This window comes from Odocoileus virginianus, chromosome 7 (genome assembly GCF_023699985.2).
Source record: "Odocoileus virginianus isolate 20LAN1187 ecotype Illinois chromosome 7, Ovbor_1.2, whole genome shotgun sequence".
NCBI classification, from domain to species: Eukaryota; Metazoa; Chordata; class Mammalia; order Artiodactyla; family Cervidae; genus Odocoileus; species Odocoileus virginianus.
The window spans coordinates 7,173,210-7,189,063 of record NC_069680.1 but is presented as its reverse complement, the minus strand read 5'-3'; the positions used below and the strand labels follow the sequence as shown (position 1 = coordinate 7,189,063).

The following is a 15,854-nucleotide window of genomic DNA, read 5'->3' as shown; positions in this document are numbered from 1 at the left end:
GACTTTGGTACAGTGTTTGCACTGGTTTGCATCACTTTGCATCTTTGCTTCCTCCTTCCCAGAGGGCCCCAAACACCAGGATCCACCGTCCAGAACCAGCCAGATACCCTGAACATCAGCCTCCTGGCTTCTCTGGTGTAGCTTCCTGTATGCCAGGCCCATGAGGTGGGCACCGTACAAGGCGGGCTCACCTTGCTCTAAAGAATCCAGAATGGTGCTCAAGGGCTTAGAAAGCCACCAAGTGGTGAAAGCTGGAATTGCTCAGAGGAGACCCTGCCGGTCTGAAAAGGCCCCCAGAAAAGCTGAATGACCCTTGAAGAGCACAGAGCAGGATAGGTCATTCCACGGAAAGGGACAGTTGAGGTGAGAGAAGAGGGAGGAACTGGATATAGGTGTCCCACCTAGAAGAGGTGCCCCATGGGCTCAGTCCAGCCTCAGACACAGCTTGACTCCTGCTTTCAAAAATCTGCTGGTGAAAAGTGACGTCACACACTGTTCAGGGCTGTATACATAGGCAGAAATGAAAACATAGAAAAAGAAATACCTGCTGGGTGAATGGTAACAAATGTAGTACATCTATAAACAGAATACTACTCAGCAGTGAAAAAAGAATGAACTACTGATAGGAGTCTCAACATGGATGAACTACAAAATCATCACACTGAGTGAAGCCAGTTTGGTTTTTGTTTTTTTTTTTAATTTGGATATAGTCCATGGAGCAATGGCAGGGCCTCCACTCCTTTCAAAACCCTTCCTCCCCCACTGGTACTAAGTCTTCAAAACACAAACTAAGCTAGAGTGATAACAAGCAGATTGGTGGGTGCATGTGGATGGTGGGAGGAGAGGGAAACACCAAAGGATGCAAGGGAATACTTGGGGTGACAGTGACAGGTGTGTTCACTCTCTTGTGGTGATGGTTCCAGGGGTGTGTGCATGTGTCAAAACCTACCCAGTCATATACTTTAATCTCCTGTGGTCTAGTGTGTATCAATTATGTTTCAATAGAGCAGTTTTTAAAGATGCTGAGCCCAGCAGCTGCTGAGAAACTCTTCTATGAGGTCCCTGCTACAGTCTCCGCTCAGAATCATGGACGAACGGCAGCGTCTCAACTTCCTTCAAGACACTCCCCACATATCCCAGTTGGGATCCTGGGGCCCTGGGTAAAGATCCAGGAAACACTGGTTCAGAGAAAAGACAATGAGGACACCCAGGGACCGGACACCCAGGCCCTTGAAAGGGCCATTCCCAGGGCCTCCCATCCACAGGGAGGGCAGTGAGTGGGCCAGGGCAGCCCAGGGCCAGCCTCCCTGGCTGACAGCTGAGCAGATGGAGAATGGGGTTGGGGGATCCCTGGTCCCTGGGGGCACAGTGTGCATCCAGACGTATGACCTCAAAAAAGCACACACACATCTGTGAGCACATGAGGGTAACCCGGACCCTAGGAGACACAGGAAGGAGAGAGACTTTTCTGTGCTTACACACACATTTACACATGTAGTGTAGCATACAGACATACTCATGTACACATGGATGTACGAGACAGTACACACGTCTACTACACATGGGCCATCCATCTAATAACAACAGCAGTCATTCATCAAGTGCTAACACGTGTCAGGCTCTGAACTGAGAGTTTCACACATACTTAACTGGTTTCACCCTCACAGCAAACTGATGAGGTAGGAGAGACAGTACAAGCCCATTTTCCTGATGAGGAATCAGCCTCTGAGGGATTAAGCGGTTTGCCCAAGGTCATAGAGCCAGGAGGATGGGGCTCTTGGAGCCAAACTCAGGCAATCTGACTGCAGGGCCCAGGTCTTACTACTCGGCATTTACAGCCAAGAAAGCAAGGGTTTGGATAAATTTTTGAAAAATGCATTTTAAAATATGGTCACAACTGATGAAACCTGAAAAAATATTCACCTGGGTCAAACCTTCAAATGATCTCATGCAGCACACAGGGGGATACCTGGCTTTCTATTATCTTGCCTCTTCCACAGTACACATGTGTATGCCACCAGAACACAGAGATGCAAACTGTTTCCATACATGGCCCTCATCCATCACTGCTAGGATGCAAAATGGAGCAGCCAATGTGGAAGATGGCTTGGCAGTTCCTTATAAGTTAAACGCCAATCATAGAACCCAGCCATCACTCTCTCAGGCACTTACCCAAGAGAAATGAAACATCTGCACAATGACCTGTACACAAATGTACCACAGCTTTATTCATAATAACCCCATACTGGTAATAGCTTAAATGCCCTCCAACTGGTGAATGGATAAATCAAACATGGTACGCCCACACAATCAATACAACTCTGCAATAAAAAGGAACAGCACTATGATACAACAAGCAGGAACAAAGGGATCCCCTGGAGAAGGAAATGGCCATTCCAGTATTCTTGCCTGGAGGATACCATGGACACAGGAGCCTGGCGGGCTACAGTCCAAGGGGTCCCAAAGAGTCAGACACGGCTGAGCAACTCACACTTTCACTTTCACAGCTTTGACGCCAAGGGCCAGAGGGCCAGCTGAGGGCAGGGCTTCTCCCCAGTGCACTTTGACATACAGTATGACCCCTTAAAACCCCCATTCCATGGATGAGCTGCCAATCAGACTGGTTAATCAACTTGCTTGAGGTCACACAGCAATAAAGTGGCAGAGCTGGGACTTGAACCCCGATCTCCCAATGTCATGTTTGGGGTCCTTTAACCTACTCAGTGGCTGACACTAGAGATCATTTTCCCCATGAGCCCAGGATGGCAGGCATAGTGGTGAAAGGCTGTGTGGAGGAAGTGTTGGCCAGGTCCAGTCAGGGGAGCAGCCACAGCAAAAGGTGTGAAGATGCCAGGAGGCCTGTGAGCTGAACAACTGCTCCCCTAGTGACCAGTGGTCCTGGGTGGAGCCCCGGTCTCGCTATCTGCTCCCAGGGAGGCTCCCCTTCATGACAGGTTTACAAGCTTCTGGGGAGTCATAATGGGAACACCCCCTCAGGCAAAGCTTCTGCTGACACAATGGAAACTCTCCCCACCCCATCCCAACCCATTCCTCCTGGGCATTTATGAGCTGCCAGAAACAAGCAGCCAGCCCTCTGGGTGACCCTCCGCCAACTCCAGACCACATTCCTGCCTCTCCAAGGCAGGGATGCCCAGACCCACTGTAGCCTCTGGAGTGACCTCCCCACTACCCCCACCCATACCCTGCCCCAGGACCATCCTGGCAGAGCCCTTGTTACCTAGGCTGCACTGGGCTGGGCTGCCAAGGAGAAACCGGGAGGAGATATTGAGTATCTGCTCAATACTTATGACAATAACCAACCTCTGTGTGGCTTAACAGGCAGTGTCTTCATGACACTCCCAATGACACAGGTCCTCAGAAGTGAAGCTACTCACCAAGGTCACCCGGCTGGAGTGAAGAGCCCAGATCCGAACCCAGGCCTGCTGCCTCCAAACCTAACTCTGAGACCTCATTTTTCTCATCTGTAAAATGGTGACCACAGCAGACCTCCATGGCATTCTTACAAGAATTAAAGAGTTGCTATATTTACCAGCAATCCCACTCCAGGGCATATACCCAGAGCAAACCATAATTAGAAAAGATACATGTACCCCCATGTTCATTACAGCACTATTTACAATATCCAAGACATGGACATAACCTAAATGTCCATCAACAGATGAATGGATAAAGATGTGGCACATATATACAGTGGAATATTACTTGGCCATAAAAAAGAAGGAAATAATGTCATTTGCAGCAACATGGATGGACCTAGAGATTATCACACTAAGTGAAGTCGGTCAGACAGAGACATACAAACAACATATGCTATCACTTACATGTGGAGTCTAATTTTTAAAATTATACAAATGAACTTACCAAAAAATTAATCTGCAAAAAAATTCATTACAAAATAAAAAATGAATTTACAAGACACAAACAGATTCACAGACTTAGAAAATGTACTTAAGGTTTCTAGGGTAGAAGGATGGGGAGAAGGGATGTTAGAGAGTGTGGGATAGAGATGTACACACTGCTACATTTTAAAATGGGTAAGGGACAAGGTCCTGTTGTATAGCACAGGGAACTCTGCTCAATGTTACATGGCAGCCTAAACCAGAGGGGAGTTTGGAGGAGAATGGATACACATATATGCATGCCTGAGTTCCTCTGCTGTGCACTTGAAACTATCACAACATTCTAAATCAACTATGCTGCAATACAATTCTTTTAATTAAAAAATAAAACTAACCCAGTAAGTAGTTGCTATAATTTTATTATTATTGATAATAGTTGTAAATAAAAGTGTGAAAGTGTGAGTCGCTCAGTTGTGTCCTACTCTTTGCAACCCCATGGACTGTAGCCCACCAGGCTTCTCTGTCCATGGAATTCTCCAGGCAAGAATACTGAAGTAGATTGCCATGCCCTCCTCCAGGGGATCTTCCCAACTGAGAGATCAAACCTGGGTCTCCTTGCACTGCAGAAAGATTCTTTATGGTCTGAGCCACCAGGGAAGCCCATAGTTGTAGATAATTATATTATTGTTTCAATTAATATCAATCTGTGCTCTCCTACACCTCTGGTTAAGCTATTTCCCCCGCCCTGCATATCTTCTCTCCCTCCCTACCCACGCCTCTCCAAATCCCACCATCTTTCGAGGCCCAAGTGGATCCTACTGTGTTCAAGATGGCCTCATTCTGAACCTGCAGACCTGAATACCAGTGCTGGCATGATCGTTTACATCACTAGTGAGGGAAGCTTGTCTCACTTTCTGGACAATATGAAACAGGGCAAAGAGCAGAAGCCCTGGAAGCAGGAGGTCCTAGGTTCAACCCTGACCATTCCACAGATTTGCTGTGTGACTTTGGGCAAGTTGCTTCATCCCTCTGGACCTTAATTTCTTTCTCTGTAAAACAGAGTCATCACAGCTGCCCTGCCCACCTCTCCAGGCCATTGAAAGAACCCAGTGAGTTCATGGATGTAAAAGAAATTTTCAAACTTTAACACCTGATCCCAACATAAGGTCTTATTGTTTCTAAAAAAATCAACAACCACCACCACAGGAAATGATCAGTTCACTTCAGACCAGTTGGAGGCCAGACATTTCTGCTTTCATTTACCCCAAACACCGAAAATCTGGACTGCAGAGTGGTCCTGATTTGGGCTAGTTTACACACAGTCACTCAACAGGGATTCCTCTGGGAGGAAGACTGAGAGGATGCCAGAGAGCAGGTGGGGAGGGACTTCAAGTGGGAGAGATGATTGTAAAACTGGCCAGATGTGAACTTCTCTGGGTTCCCTCCAGGGGCCCACCTCCCTTGATAGCCTCTAGCCTTGAGGCCTGGCCCAAGCCTATTTCTCTTCTGGAAACCATTCCTTCCTCTTTCCCACCTATAAACCTGCATTTCTCTTACTCATCCTTCAGATCTTGATTTTAAAGCCCACCTTCTCCCAGAAGTCTCTCTCACCCCCAAACCAGGTCCAGGGGTCCCATATGTCCCTAACAGACCTTCCATCACCCAAGCAGCCTTTGTCAAATCTGGATCCTCTGCAGAATTCAGCCCCAACGCCTTGAGGCACCCACTGTAGACAATGCATTCACTTGTCTTCCTCACACCCAGAATGGTTCTGGCCACGTGAGAAGAGTCACTCAGACCATTTTCTGTGTTCTGCAGCTCTCTGGCTAGGAAAGACTACAGGATTATTTGTGTGTCTCCCTGATGAACTGTGAGCCTCCTGAGGGCAGAGACCATTGTCTTTTTTACTGCTGTTTCCCCAGCGCCTAGCTCAGCGAACAAAGCAGGTACTCGATAAAAGCACTGAAATGAGCTGCCCCTGTTCACGTCTTCAGTCCACTGAAAACTTGCGAGTGACCAAGCAGCACCCACATGGTGTCATGCCCTTTCTGGTGCCCAGTGGATGAATCAGAGAAAGTAGGGACTAAAGGCACAGCTTCCTTCACTGCCCAGAACCAGAATCCCACACCCCATGCCTGACTACAGTCCAGGCTGCTCCAGAACCTTCCAGCACTCCCCACTTGCCTACAGGAAGAAGGAGAAAAACTGCAAGGGTTGAATTTTTATTTCTTCTCTATCAGGAACTGACACCTGATGCCTTTCCTGTACAACCTCATCTCACTCTGCCAAGACCTGACAGTTAGGGGATCTGTGGGAAGCAGCCTTGAAGATGTCCCCAGTGATCCCCAACTCCACCTCCTGGCAGTCTCTTTGTAATCCTGTAAGCCCCTCCGTAATCCTCTCCCCTAGGGTGTGGAGTGGACCTACCAACTAGCTTGTAACAAATTGAATACAGCTGAAGTGATGGGATGGGACTCCCAAGACTGGGTTGTAACAAGCCCTTAGCCTCCATCATTTTTCCTTGCCTCTCAGGTTGCTCCCTCTGGGAAGAGCAACCTCAGTGTAAGGTGGACCTGTGGACATGCCCACATGGGAGGGACTGGGGACCACCAGTCACCAAGTAAGCAAGCTTAGATGGGGCTCCCCCCTCAAGCCTTCAGATGAGCCTGCAGCCCCAGCCAGCAACTTGACTATAACTTCAAGAAGGACATTAAACTGGAGACCTTAGCTACCATTTCAAGATTTCTGACCCACAGAAAATGTGAGAAAATTAAATGTGTGTTTGCTGTTTTACTGGTGAAGGAAATGGCAATCCACTTCAATATTCTTGCCTAGAAAATCCCATGGACAGAGGAGTCTCGTGGGCTACAGTCCATGGGGTCACAAAGAGTTGGACATGACAGAGTGACTGAGCATGCACATTGCTGTTTCAAGCCACTAACTTTGGGAGTAATTTGTTACACATCGATACAGATCACTTAGCTCCATGGTACAGATGAGGGGACAGAGGCTTTGAGAAGCTCACAGTTAGTAAGCAATGAAGCTGGGCTCTGACCTGCAGACCTGTCTGGCTGTGCAGTCATCCTTACCAGGCTGCAGCTGGCCCACCCGCATGCTCGGCCCGCTCTGCCCAGTGTGAACCCTCCACTCCACCCTGGTCAGTCTCTCCATGACCCCTGCAGCCCCCACGCACACCCTTTGCTGTGCAGGGTTAGGGGACATATTAGCACCTGATCATCTGACCCAGAGAGCCTGGCCATGGGCAGAGCAGGTCCTGCTGCTTCCTGGAAGACACAAATGGATCCAGTGACCAGGTGGGCAAAGGAGAGTGGCAGGGAGTGGGCGTGGGCAGGATGGGCACCCTAGCAACCAAGTTAATCTCCACACACAGCCTCCTGCTCTCATTCACTCCATGGCATCCCAGTCCCTGACGTTTCCAACAGCCAGATGTGCATACAGATGTGTCTCCCAACACCAGCACTGCAGGGAGGGAACCAGCCCTCCTCCTCCCCCTTCTCACCCCAAGATTCCAGAAGGGGATTCCAGATGATAACCTTTCTGAGCCCCCGTCTTCCCAGTGCCCCCACAAAGCGCCCCAAGCCAGGGCAGAGGGAATGAGGGGGAGCATGGCTTAGTCCATGCACCACACAGACCATTACCCCCAGCTGTCCTCTATATGCACATGTGTGCATATACACACAGCGGGTGTGTGCCTAACAGGGACACAGCGTCCAGGTAACACACTGTGCCAGGGGCCTGCCAAGGCTGGAGGAGGCAGAGATGCCATCTTGGTCCTTACAGGCAGCCAGGGTGTGTGTGTGTGTGTGTGTGTGTGTGTGCGCGCGCGCAGGCGCGCATGTATACACTTTTGAGCGCACACAGGCCTGGAGGAGCCTCTGTGGAGACCCTCACATGCATACACTGTGCTGGCTGTGCACCAGGTGGGCTGCCCTTTATGCCTGCTAGCTCATTTCCTATTTCCACAATCCTTCCAGGTAACCCTTACCACCCCCACCCACTGAGACTCAGACAAATAAAGGCACTGACCCAGAGTCACAGAGCCAGTAAGAGCAGAACAGGATTCAAACTCTCACCAGGAACACCCGTCTCACTCCCTCTCCAGCCCTGACTGGCCTGTTGCCCAGCTCAGGGCTCACGTTGTCCCTCCCATCTGCTCCCCTAGACCACCTGCCCCACCTATGTTGATGTGGTCCAGCAGCCAGGGCCCGAACCCCACATTCTTCCTTCTTCCTCATTGGCCAAGCATCTGTGGGGTGCCAGACACTGGGCTGGGTGAAGAGAACAGACAGGGATCAGCCTAATTCCTCATGCCCACAGGCATAAGTGGGGGGTATGTGTGTGTGACCTGTGTTCACAGACACACCTGCCAGGCTCTGGGGGACTCACCTTGGCCTAAAAGCCTCCAGAGCTGCTGCCAGGAGACAGGCGGCTCTTTCCATGGTGATCCCAGATCACCTAAGTCCCTGTGCTGGCCTCTCCCCAGCTGCCGGAGTGAGAATTAAGGAACCATGGAAGGGAAGCAGGGAGTTAGCCGCGGAAGGGACACGGTCTGGATTCCCTCTGAGCCGCCAGCTACATGACCTTAGTCAGCCATTTCCCTTTCTGAGTCACAGCATCCCCTTCTGTGAAGGGACAGTGGGAGCCAGTCTCTCAGGCCCCTGCATCCCAGCATCTGGAGTCTGTTGGTCCACAGACCAACCTGAGGGTGACATGTGTGTCTGGGTGCATATGTGTGTGTCTTCCGCACATCAGCCCCTCAGCAACTGGTCCATCCTTTGCCCTGGGTCACAGCAGGGTGGGGGGCACTGAAGAAAGTGAAGGAGACAGGAGGGAAGAGGAGGGGAGGGTGGGAAGGAGAGGGATGGGGGGGCTTCTCTCTGGGATCTCCCCTACCCTCATCCTGCCCTCAAGACAGGGAGCAGCTCTGGAAATCTGCCTCATGAAAGAGATCAAGCATGTAACTGCCGAAACCATTTTCCAAATGAGAATTAATCTCTCCAAAGGGTCCCCTGCCAGGCTGATCCCAGAGGAGCCCAATTCCTCACCACCAGTCCAATCACACACGCGCGCGCGCACACACACACATACACACACACACGACTTGTGCAGAAACACTGACCTCTACCAAATAACAGACTTTCACAAATGTGGCTGCTCACACATGGAAACCCAGACACAAAATGTTCGAGCTCTTAAATATGACACGTATAGGTACACATTATGCAGGTACACACATACAGAGGTCTAAAACTCAGATACAATCAGCAGACACCAGAAACACAAACAAGCAGGACACGTCCACAAGCATACCACTAGAAAATCGCACACACAACCCTTCACCTCGCACTGTAACCCAGCAACCCAGCGTCTTCAGCCCCAACCAAACCAATCCCCCAAGCACCTAATCAGGAACGAAGGATCTTTGTGCTCCAGAGTCAGGTTGCAGGGCTGACAGCACCCCTAGCAAGCACCTGGCATCTCCCACTTCCCCCAACTCACCTCCCAAGAGAGGGTGAAACCAGGGCCACCAGGGCAGCCAGGGTACAGGCGTGGGGACCCGTAGGTGCAGACACACAGGCAGGGTCCTGGCTAAGGGGCTCTGCGGGCACAGGCAAACACTCGCTCTCCACGACCCGCAACTCCCCCCACCTATTCGTGTTGACGGCAGGCTGAGGGCGGAGCTGGGGCCCACTTTTGGGGCCCAGGCTCAGGAGAGTGGTCCAGGTAAGGGGCTGGTGGCCAAGGCCCTCACCCAATGGCTCGACTCCTGGAGTCTCAGCGCACCCCTCCAAGCTATCCTTCTGTTCTCTGCGAGAGAGGGAGGAATAGGACATACACCTCAGAACGCCTCTCCAGGCCCTTTAGGCTTTGCCTGTGTTCAGTCCTTATTCACATTGTCTTCTGCTGTCCTCACAATACTATGAGGAGGCTACTATCATTAGCCCCATTGACAGATGAGAAAACCAAGGCTCGAGGAGACACTTGCCCTTGCTGCCACCCATGTCCATCTCCTCCAGAGCAGGAGTTCTTGATGGCCATACGCCATCTCAGGTACTCTTGGGGTCCCGCTCCCCTCTGAACCCCGGGCTCCCAGGCAGCTGAAGATAGCATGCTGTGTCCTGAGCCTGTCCTGAGGGGCTCTTAGTCCTTCCCAGGCCATAGGCCTGCCCAAGTCTGACTCCAGTGGAAAATGCCAGTCGGCTCCAGACCCTATGCCAGCAGGCCCCACTGGGGCCAACAAGCCCAAGAGGAGCCCCCGCCCCACAGACGGGCAGGGCCAGGCCCAGGTCAGGCCAGTCCAAGTCTCAGGCTAAGGCCCAGGCCACTGGCACTGCCTCTGGCCGGCTCCGGATTATGTGTCTTCCAGGGCCTTCCATCTGTCACTTAGCCCTCTGGGCCCAGGGCAAAATTCATTTCCTTTTAAGAGAGCCAATGATTTGCTTTTCCCACGTTTCCTTCCCTGCCTTTTTCTTTTTTTAATTAGAAATTACTCTGTCAAAGTCCAGGGCCCAGAAAGGGGAAGTCACCTGGTCACCAGTCCTGGCCACAGCTTCCCACTCGCTCCTGCCAGCACCCTCCTTCCTTCCCAGGCCTTTCCCGGTTCCTCGGTGCCCACTGAACCCAGCAGATGGAGGCGGCCCCACCTCCTAATGCCCTGCCCGAGGAGGGAGGCGGCACCCAGAGGGGAGTGTAGCAGGGACTCCCCAAGGTCAGCCCACACTGTTCTGCACCAGCCAGTTTGTACAGGAACCCCAACTCCTGGGGCCCAGCGATGACAAAACAAGTCCCTGGGAAGGCTTCCTCTTCTGGGTCTGGTGCCACATCGGCCATGTTCCTCCCAAGACCACAGCCCTGGAGCCAAGCAGACGAGGAGAGAGGAGTAGGGGCAGGCGGCAGCCACCTAGCGGTCCTCTCTCCCACCCCTTCACCTGCTAGCCTCCCGGTCTGCCTGAGGTCTAGGTGAGCGCGGACGTGAACCCCAGGAATCAGAAGTTCATTGACCTCCCTGGCAGAGCACATGCTTTCAGAACTGAGATCAGGCAATGTGGGGGTGTCACTTGCACACCCCTGTGTGCTTAGCCACAAGTTAGCACAGGTACACATGCACAGATACCTCCAATGGGCACAGACATGCACACACGCATGTTCCCACACATCTCTCCACGGCTCCGTCATGGAGCACAGCACTGACCTCCATGGCCCATATCCCAGGACCCACAAATAGATCCCCCCCAGCTGTCTGAGGGTTGCCTCGGTTCTAGGAGAGGGACCTATGGACCCCGGGCCTCACATCCCACCTGGCACTGATCAGCACCCTGGGGAGGTAAGAGGATGAGGAGACTTTGTGGGGAGACTCAGCTGCCTGACCGACTGCTGGGGAAAGACCCCTCTTCCTGCTTTGCCCAACCTCCTGTTTCTGTCCCCTCTGCCCCAGTGCCTGTCACTCAAAGGCACCCCCTTCCAAGGTCCCAGAGCCTCCCAAGAGGCAGGGGGGATGGCCATGCCCTCAGCCCCACTGCCTCCTGGTCCCAGCCTCCCCAAGCGGTCCCCAGGCTGGGGATGGACAGACCCTCAGGTGTCAGCCAGGGCCTTACCGTGGAGGGTGCTCCGGGTGATCTGTCCCCCCATCGCGGGCAGCGGGGAACACGGCCACCTCCGTCTGGCCGGCTGGCCTCGTCACCGAGCCGCCCTGGCGGCCAGCTCCCCTCCCCCTGCCCCCTCTCCTCCTCCTCCGTGGCCAGCGGCAGCCGGCATGGCAGGCTGAGCCCGCCCCTCCTGCGCCCCCCCCCACACACACAGCGCACTGCCCGCAAGACGGGCCACACACGCACGCACGCCCCTCTGGCCCCGCTCAGAGCCGCCTCCCAGCTCCCACCCACTCCCGGAGCCTCCCCCCACCTCCCCGCACTGGTACAGGCGATGGGATCTGTCATGTTTATTTACATAAGGAGGAGGAGACTAGAGGCTTCCTGAAATAGCCGAGCTCCAGAAAGCACTGGAGATGCCCCAGCCAGAGCGCATACACACACACAGACACACACACACACACACATGCACTCATGTACGCACGCACACATGCACATTCCCCATCACAGACACACACAGACACACAACCTCACCATTCACCTAGGCTACAGACATTCACACGTGTTATGCACCTACTACATGCACATACCGGGAAAACAAGGGGATACTGTGGTGAGCAAGACAAACCTTGTCTCTGCCCTCAAGGGGCTTACAATTTCACTCCTGCAGCTTAATAACAAAGAGCTGACATCCTCCTAGCTTCTTCGAAGTGCTCCATGCACATTAACCCCTTTGGTCCTCACAGGCTGAATGATAAGGTCAGCACATGGTTATTATCAATAGGTACCATCATTATTGCTATCTGAGAAATGAGATGAGAGAACTGAGGCACAAAGAGGCTTCCTACCCAGAAGGTCGACAGGACTGGGGGGCAAACCCAGGCAGTCTTGTGGGGGGACGGGGTTAGATTCCTTTACCCCCACACCAAACCTTCGCTTTCGTCACAAACACACAAGGCACACACCAGCATATACAGACCACACTACCTGTCTATACCACATCACAGGTATATGCACAAACACAGGCTCAAAAGCACCTGAAAGCATTCACCACTGTGCACAGTCACCTCCTGCTCACCAGTACACACCCCTGTACAGACACACCTCACAGTGTACACACACGGCACATGCTCATTCCCACAGACTCACGAAGCCTCTGAAGAAATCCTGAGGTGCAGACCCTTGTACCTTGGGGGACGGAAGGGGGCAGAGAGGGCAGAGGGTGGGGGAGGGCAGGCCCTCCGGCCCTGGGCAAGCATGCTGGGACCCCAAGGCATCATCAAGAGACCAGCCACTTAAGTGTGTAGCGGGCACCGCCTGTGTGATCTGATTTCTATTCCACGTGGCAGAAGCTTCTGTTATGTCCATTTTACAGAAGAGAAAGTGGAGGTTCTGAAATGCTCAGGTTACCGAGCAGGCCAGGGGCATGGTAAGGATTCAAGCAGACAATCTCCCAGCCGTCACCATCAGAGTCTCTCCCAGGAGAACAGGACTACCCCCTCCTCCCAGGCCCTGGCTCGGCCCCAGCTCCTGTCTCCAGGCCTAGGGATGTGGGCTCCCAGAGACAGATCTGGGTGGGGAGGGAAGGTAGGGGGCAGAGGGGTGGGGCTGGGAAAGGAGCCATGGGAAAGGTGTCAGATGGAACACAGAGGCCCAGGCACTGTAAGGGGCTCGTCTGGGCATCCTGCCCTCAGCTCAAGACCCTGCTACTGAGTGCGGGGTCTCCTGAGTGGGCCTGGGGGAGGGGCAGTGAGGGGGGAGAGGCAGGGGGGAGGGGCATCCGGCATGGACCTAAGATCACCAAGCCAGAAGGCTGGGCAAGCCTATAAGCACACAGTGTCACAGTCCCTCAAACCAGAAGCCGGCCTGAGACTCCTCCCGAAGAGAAGCTGCGACACCTGATTCTACACAGGGTGCTTCCTTTCTCTGGGCACGTGCTTGGCTGGATGTGGCCACACACACACACATACACTCCGTGACACATGTACACACAGTTCCTCTGGAAGGATAAGTCAAAATCTGATCAAGAGGAAACAACCCAAAGACTTTTCCGGGGTAAATAACCACAGAAATAGCAAACACAAGGCCTCACTGTGTGCCAGGCAGTCCTAAGCACATGACACAGATTAACTTGTTCAGTTCTCCCACAACCCTAAGAGACCAACTGCATTCTTATGCCCACTTTACAGATGAGGAAACTGAGGCAAAGAGGCTGCTCTGGAGGCTGTTCATACAAAGCAGAAGTCAACCCCCTTCAACCCACCTGCCTTTAAAAGCACCAGCTGATAAAGCCTTTCCTCACCAACCCTTCCCACTTTGGACAGCCTGATCACCCACCATCACGCAGCACTGGAAATCCCTCTTCTGGAAGCCCCACTAGGGCCCCCAGTACAGACAGAGTCCCCCTTCTTGGACCCTGTCTCTCCTCTGAGCCTGAGTTATGCCTCTCCCAATCTGCTGTCTTACTCCACCCTACACAGGGACAGTCATGGCCTTGTCTGCTTGTCCTGGCTTCCTGCATGCATTTCAGCAATTCAACATGACTAACACTTATTGAGCACCTATGGTGTGTCCGACTCTAAGCTGTGCACTGGGGATGCCACGATGATCTACAGTAAACAGGACCTGGCTCTTGTAGACCTATAGTCTAGAGAGAAATAGACATTCGTCAAGTAGTATAGCGAGGAAGATGCTATCCCAACTCTAGGAAAGTGTCCTGGAAGAAAGGCGGGCTCGGGGCAGGCTTTCCTGAAAAGCAACAATGAAGGATAATTATATGTGCATTCCTGTGTTGCAGAGGTAGGTTGGGGGAGGGAGTGCTTCTGGGGGAGTGAGAGCATAACACATGCAAAGGCCCTGTGGCTGAAGGGAACCCAACCCTTTCAAGAAGCAAGGATGGAGCAGGGACTGCAAGAGCAGCCTGGGGGGATTTTCTGATTGCAAAACCAGGGGAGCTGGGGACACAGCAGGAAGGGCTCAAAGAGCAGGGCGAAGAATCTGGACTCTTTTCTGAGAGCCATAGGGAGCTCCTCACGGACTTCATCAGGGAGGCAGCAACACCAGGTCTGAACTGCTAAAAGGTCACTCTGCCATCTGGTGTGCAGAACGCACGGAGGCGGCAGGAAGGCACCAGGGGAGAAAACAGCGCATCCACAGGGTCAGGCTGGTCCTTGACTTGTCCTTGCTCCTTGGGCCTAGCATCGTGCCTGCACAGAGCTGGCTCTCAGAAAATCACTCACCCATGGAACTGAATCTGTGTGATGCTCTGGAGATGGGGGGTGGGCAGGGGCAGGGAGAGTCCTTCAAGTTTACGGCAGTCCACACTCCAGCCACATGAGAGAAAATGAATAGAGAACAGCCTGGGCGGCCCCAGGCCTTTAGGCACCACTGTCTGAGGAGTTTTCTAGCAGATTCCCTGGGTTCTGTTTTCTACAAATCCATGTCCCCAATTTAAATGGGAAGTGGCAATGTCCCGTGACAGAGGGTTGCCCCCATTGCCTCCCAAGGGCAGTGTCCAGGCCTGTACAGATGACATGGGAGCCAGAGCTGCCCCCCTTCCCAGTTTTATTCATTGGGGCATCATATAAATTTTCATTTGGCCAAAGGATTCTGTCACTAAAAGGGGTGAGAGAACACCAGACCTACATCATTCATTTATTCATCCAGCATTCACTGCGTGCCAATGATGGACCCACTAGTGAGTGAGACCCAACTTCTGCCCTTCAGAAGCCAAGCAGGAGCCATGCTGGGATCAAGCAATGAGGCTCCTTTGGCTCTGGTTGAACATTTGCAGTGCTTTCTTCTGTAGCCAGAAAGGATGTGAAAAGAGGATGTGAAAGGGGAATCTACAAGCCAAACTACAGAAGTGACTACAAGCGCTACCATTTATTGAACAGTTGCTAAGGCCCAGACATGGTGCTAAGGGTTTCACACACATAATCACACCTACCCTACCCCACCATATCCCTGCAGGATTATTATCACCCCCATCTCACAGGCTATAAAACTGAGACAGGAAGGTTAGAAGGTTACATTGACACGGAGTTCAAACCCTACTCGAAGTAGAGTTCAACTGGGTAACTCTCAAGGCAGAGTTCAAACCCAGATCTGCCTAACATTCAAAAAACTCACACTTTATCCAGAACAGATGAAAAGGTAGGAGCGCTTCTTTCTTGAGGAAGAGAAGACAAGGGGACAATGATTCCTTAAGGAATCAGAAGGGCTCTAGGGGGAGGCAGGGCCTAGGAAAGGTCCAGTAGGCCGAGGGTGACATCCCAGGGATAGAGTTTGGATGAAGGCAAGGGAGACTGTGGTCTTGCCCAAGCCTGGGTTTCCCATCTGCTAACAGGAGAGCCCATCCTGGAGATCTTGGAGAAATTTGACCCAT

The 15,854-nt window shown here is 52.5% G+C and overlaps 1 protein-coding gene across 2 annotated transcripts in view; it reads right to left on the bottom strand.

Annotated features, from left to right (window-relative positions):
• NEURL1 (neuralized E3 ubiquitin protein ligase 1) overlaps positions 1–15,854 on the bottom strand; it is a 74,691-nt gene that overhangs the window by 20,831 nt on the left and 38,006 nt on the right. Inside the window, exon 1 of one of the 2 annotated variants that reach the window (XM_070470111.1) lies at positions 11,477–11,612. The exons of the other annotated variant lie outside the window; for it this stretch is intronic. Within the exon in view, the coding sequence (XP_070326212.1) occupies positions 11,477–11,510 (34 nt within the window). The 5' untranslated portion in view covers positions 11,511–11,612. Of the gene's footprint in view, positions 1–11,476; positions 11,613–15,854 lie in introns of those variants that run through there. 2 annotated transcript variants of the gene reach the window in all.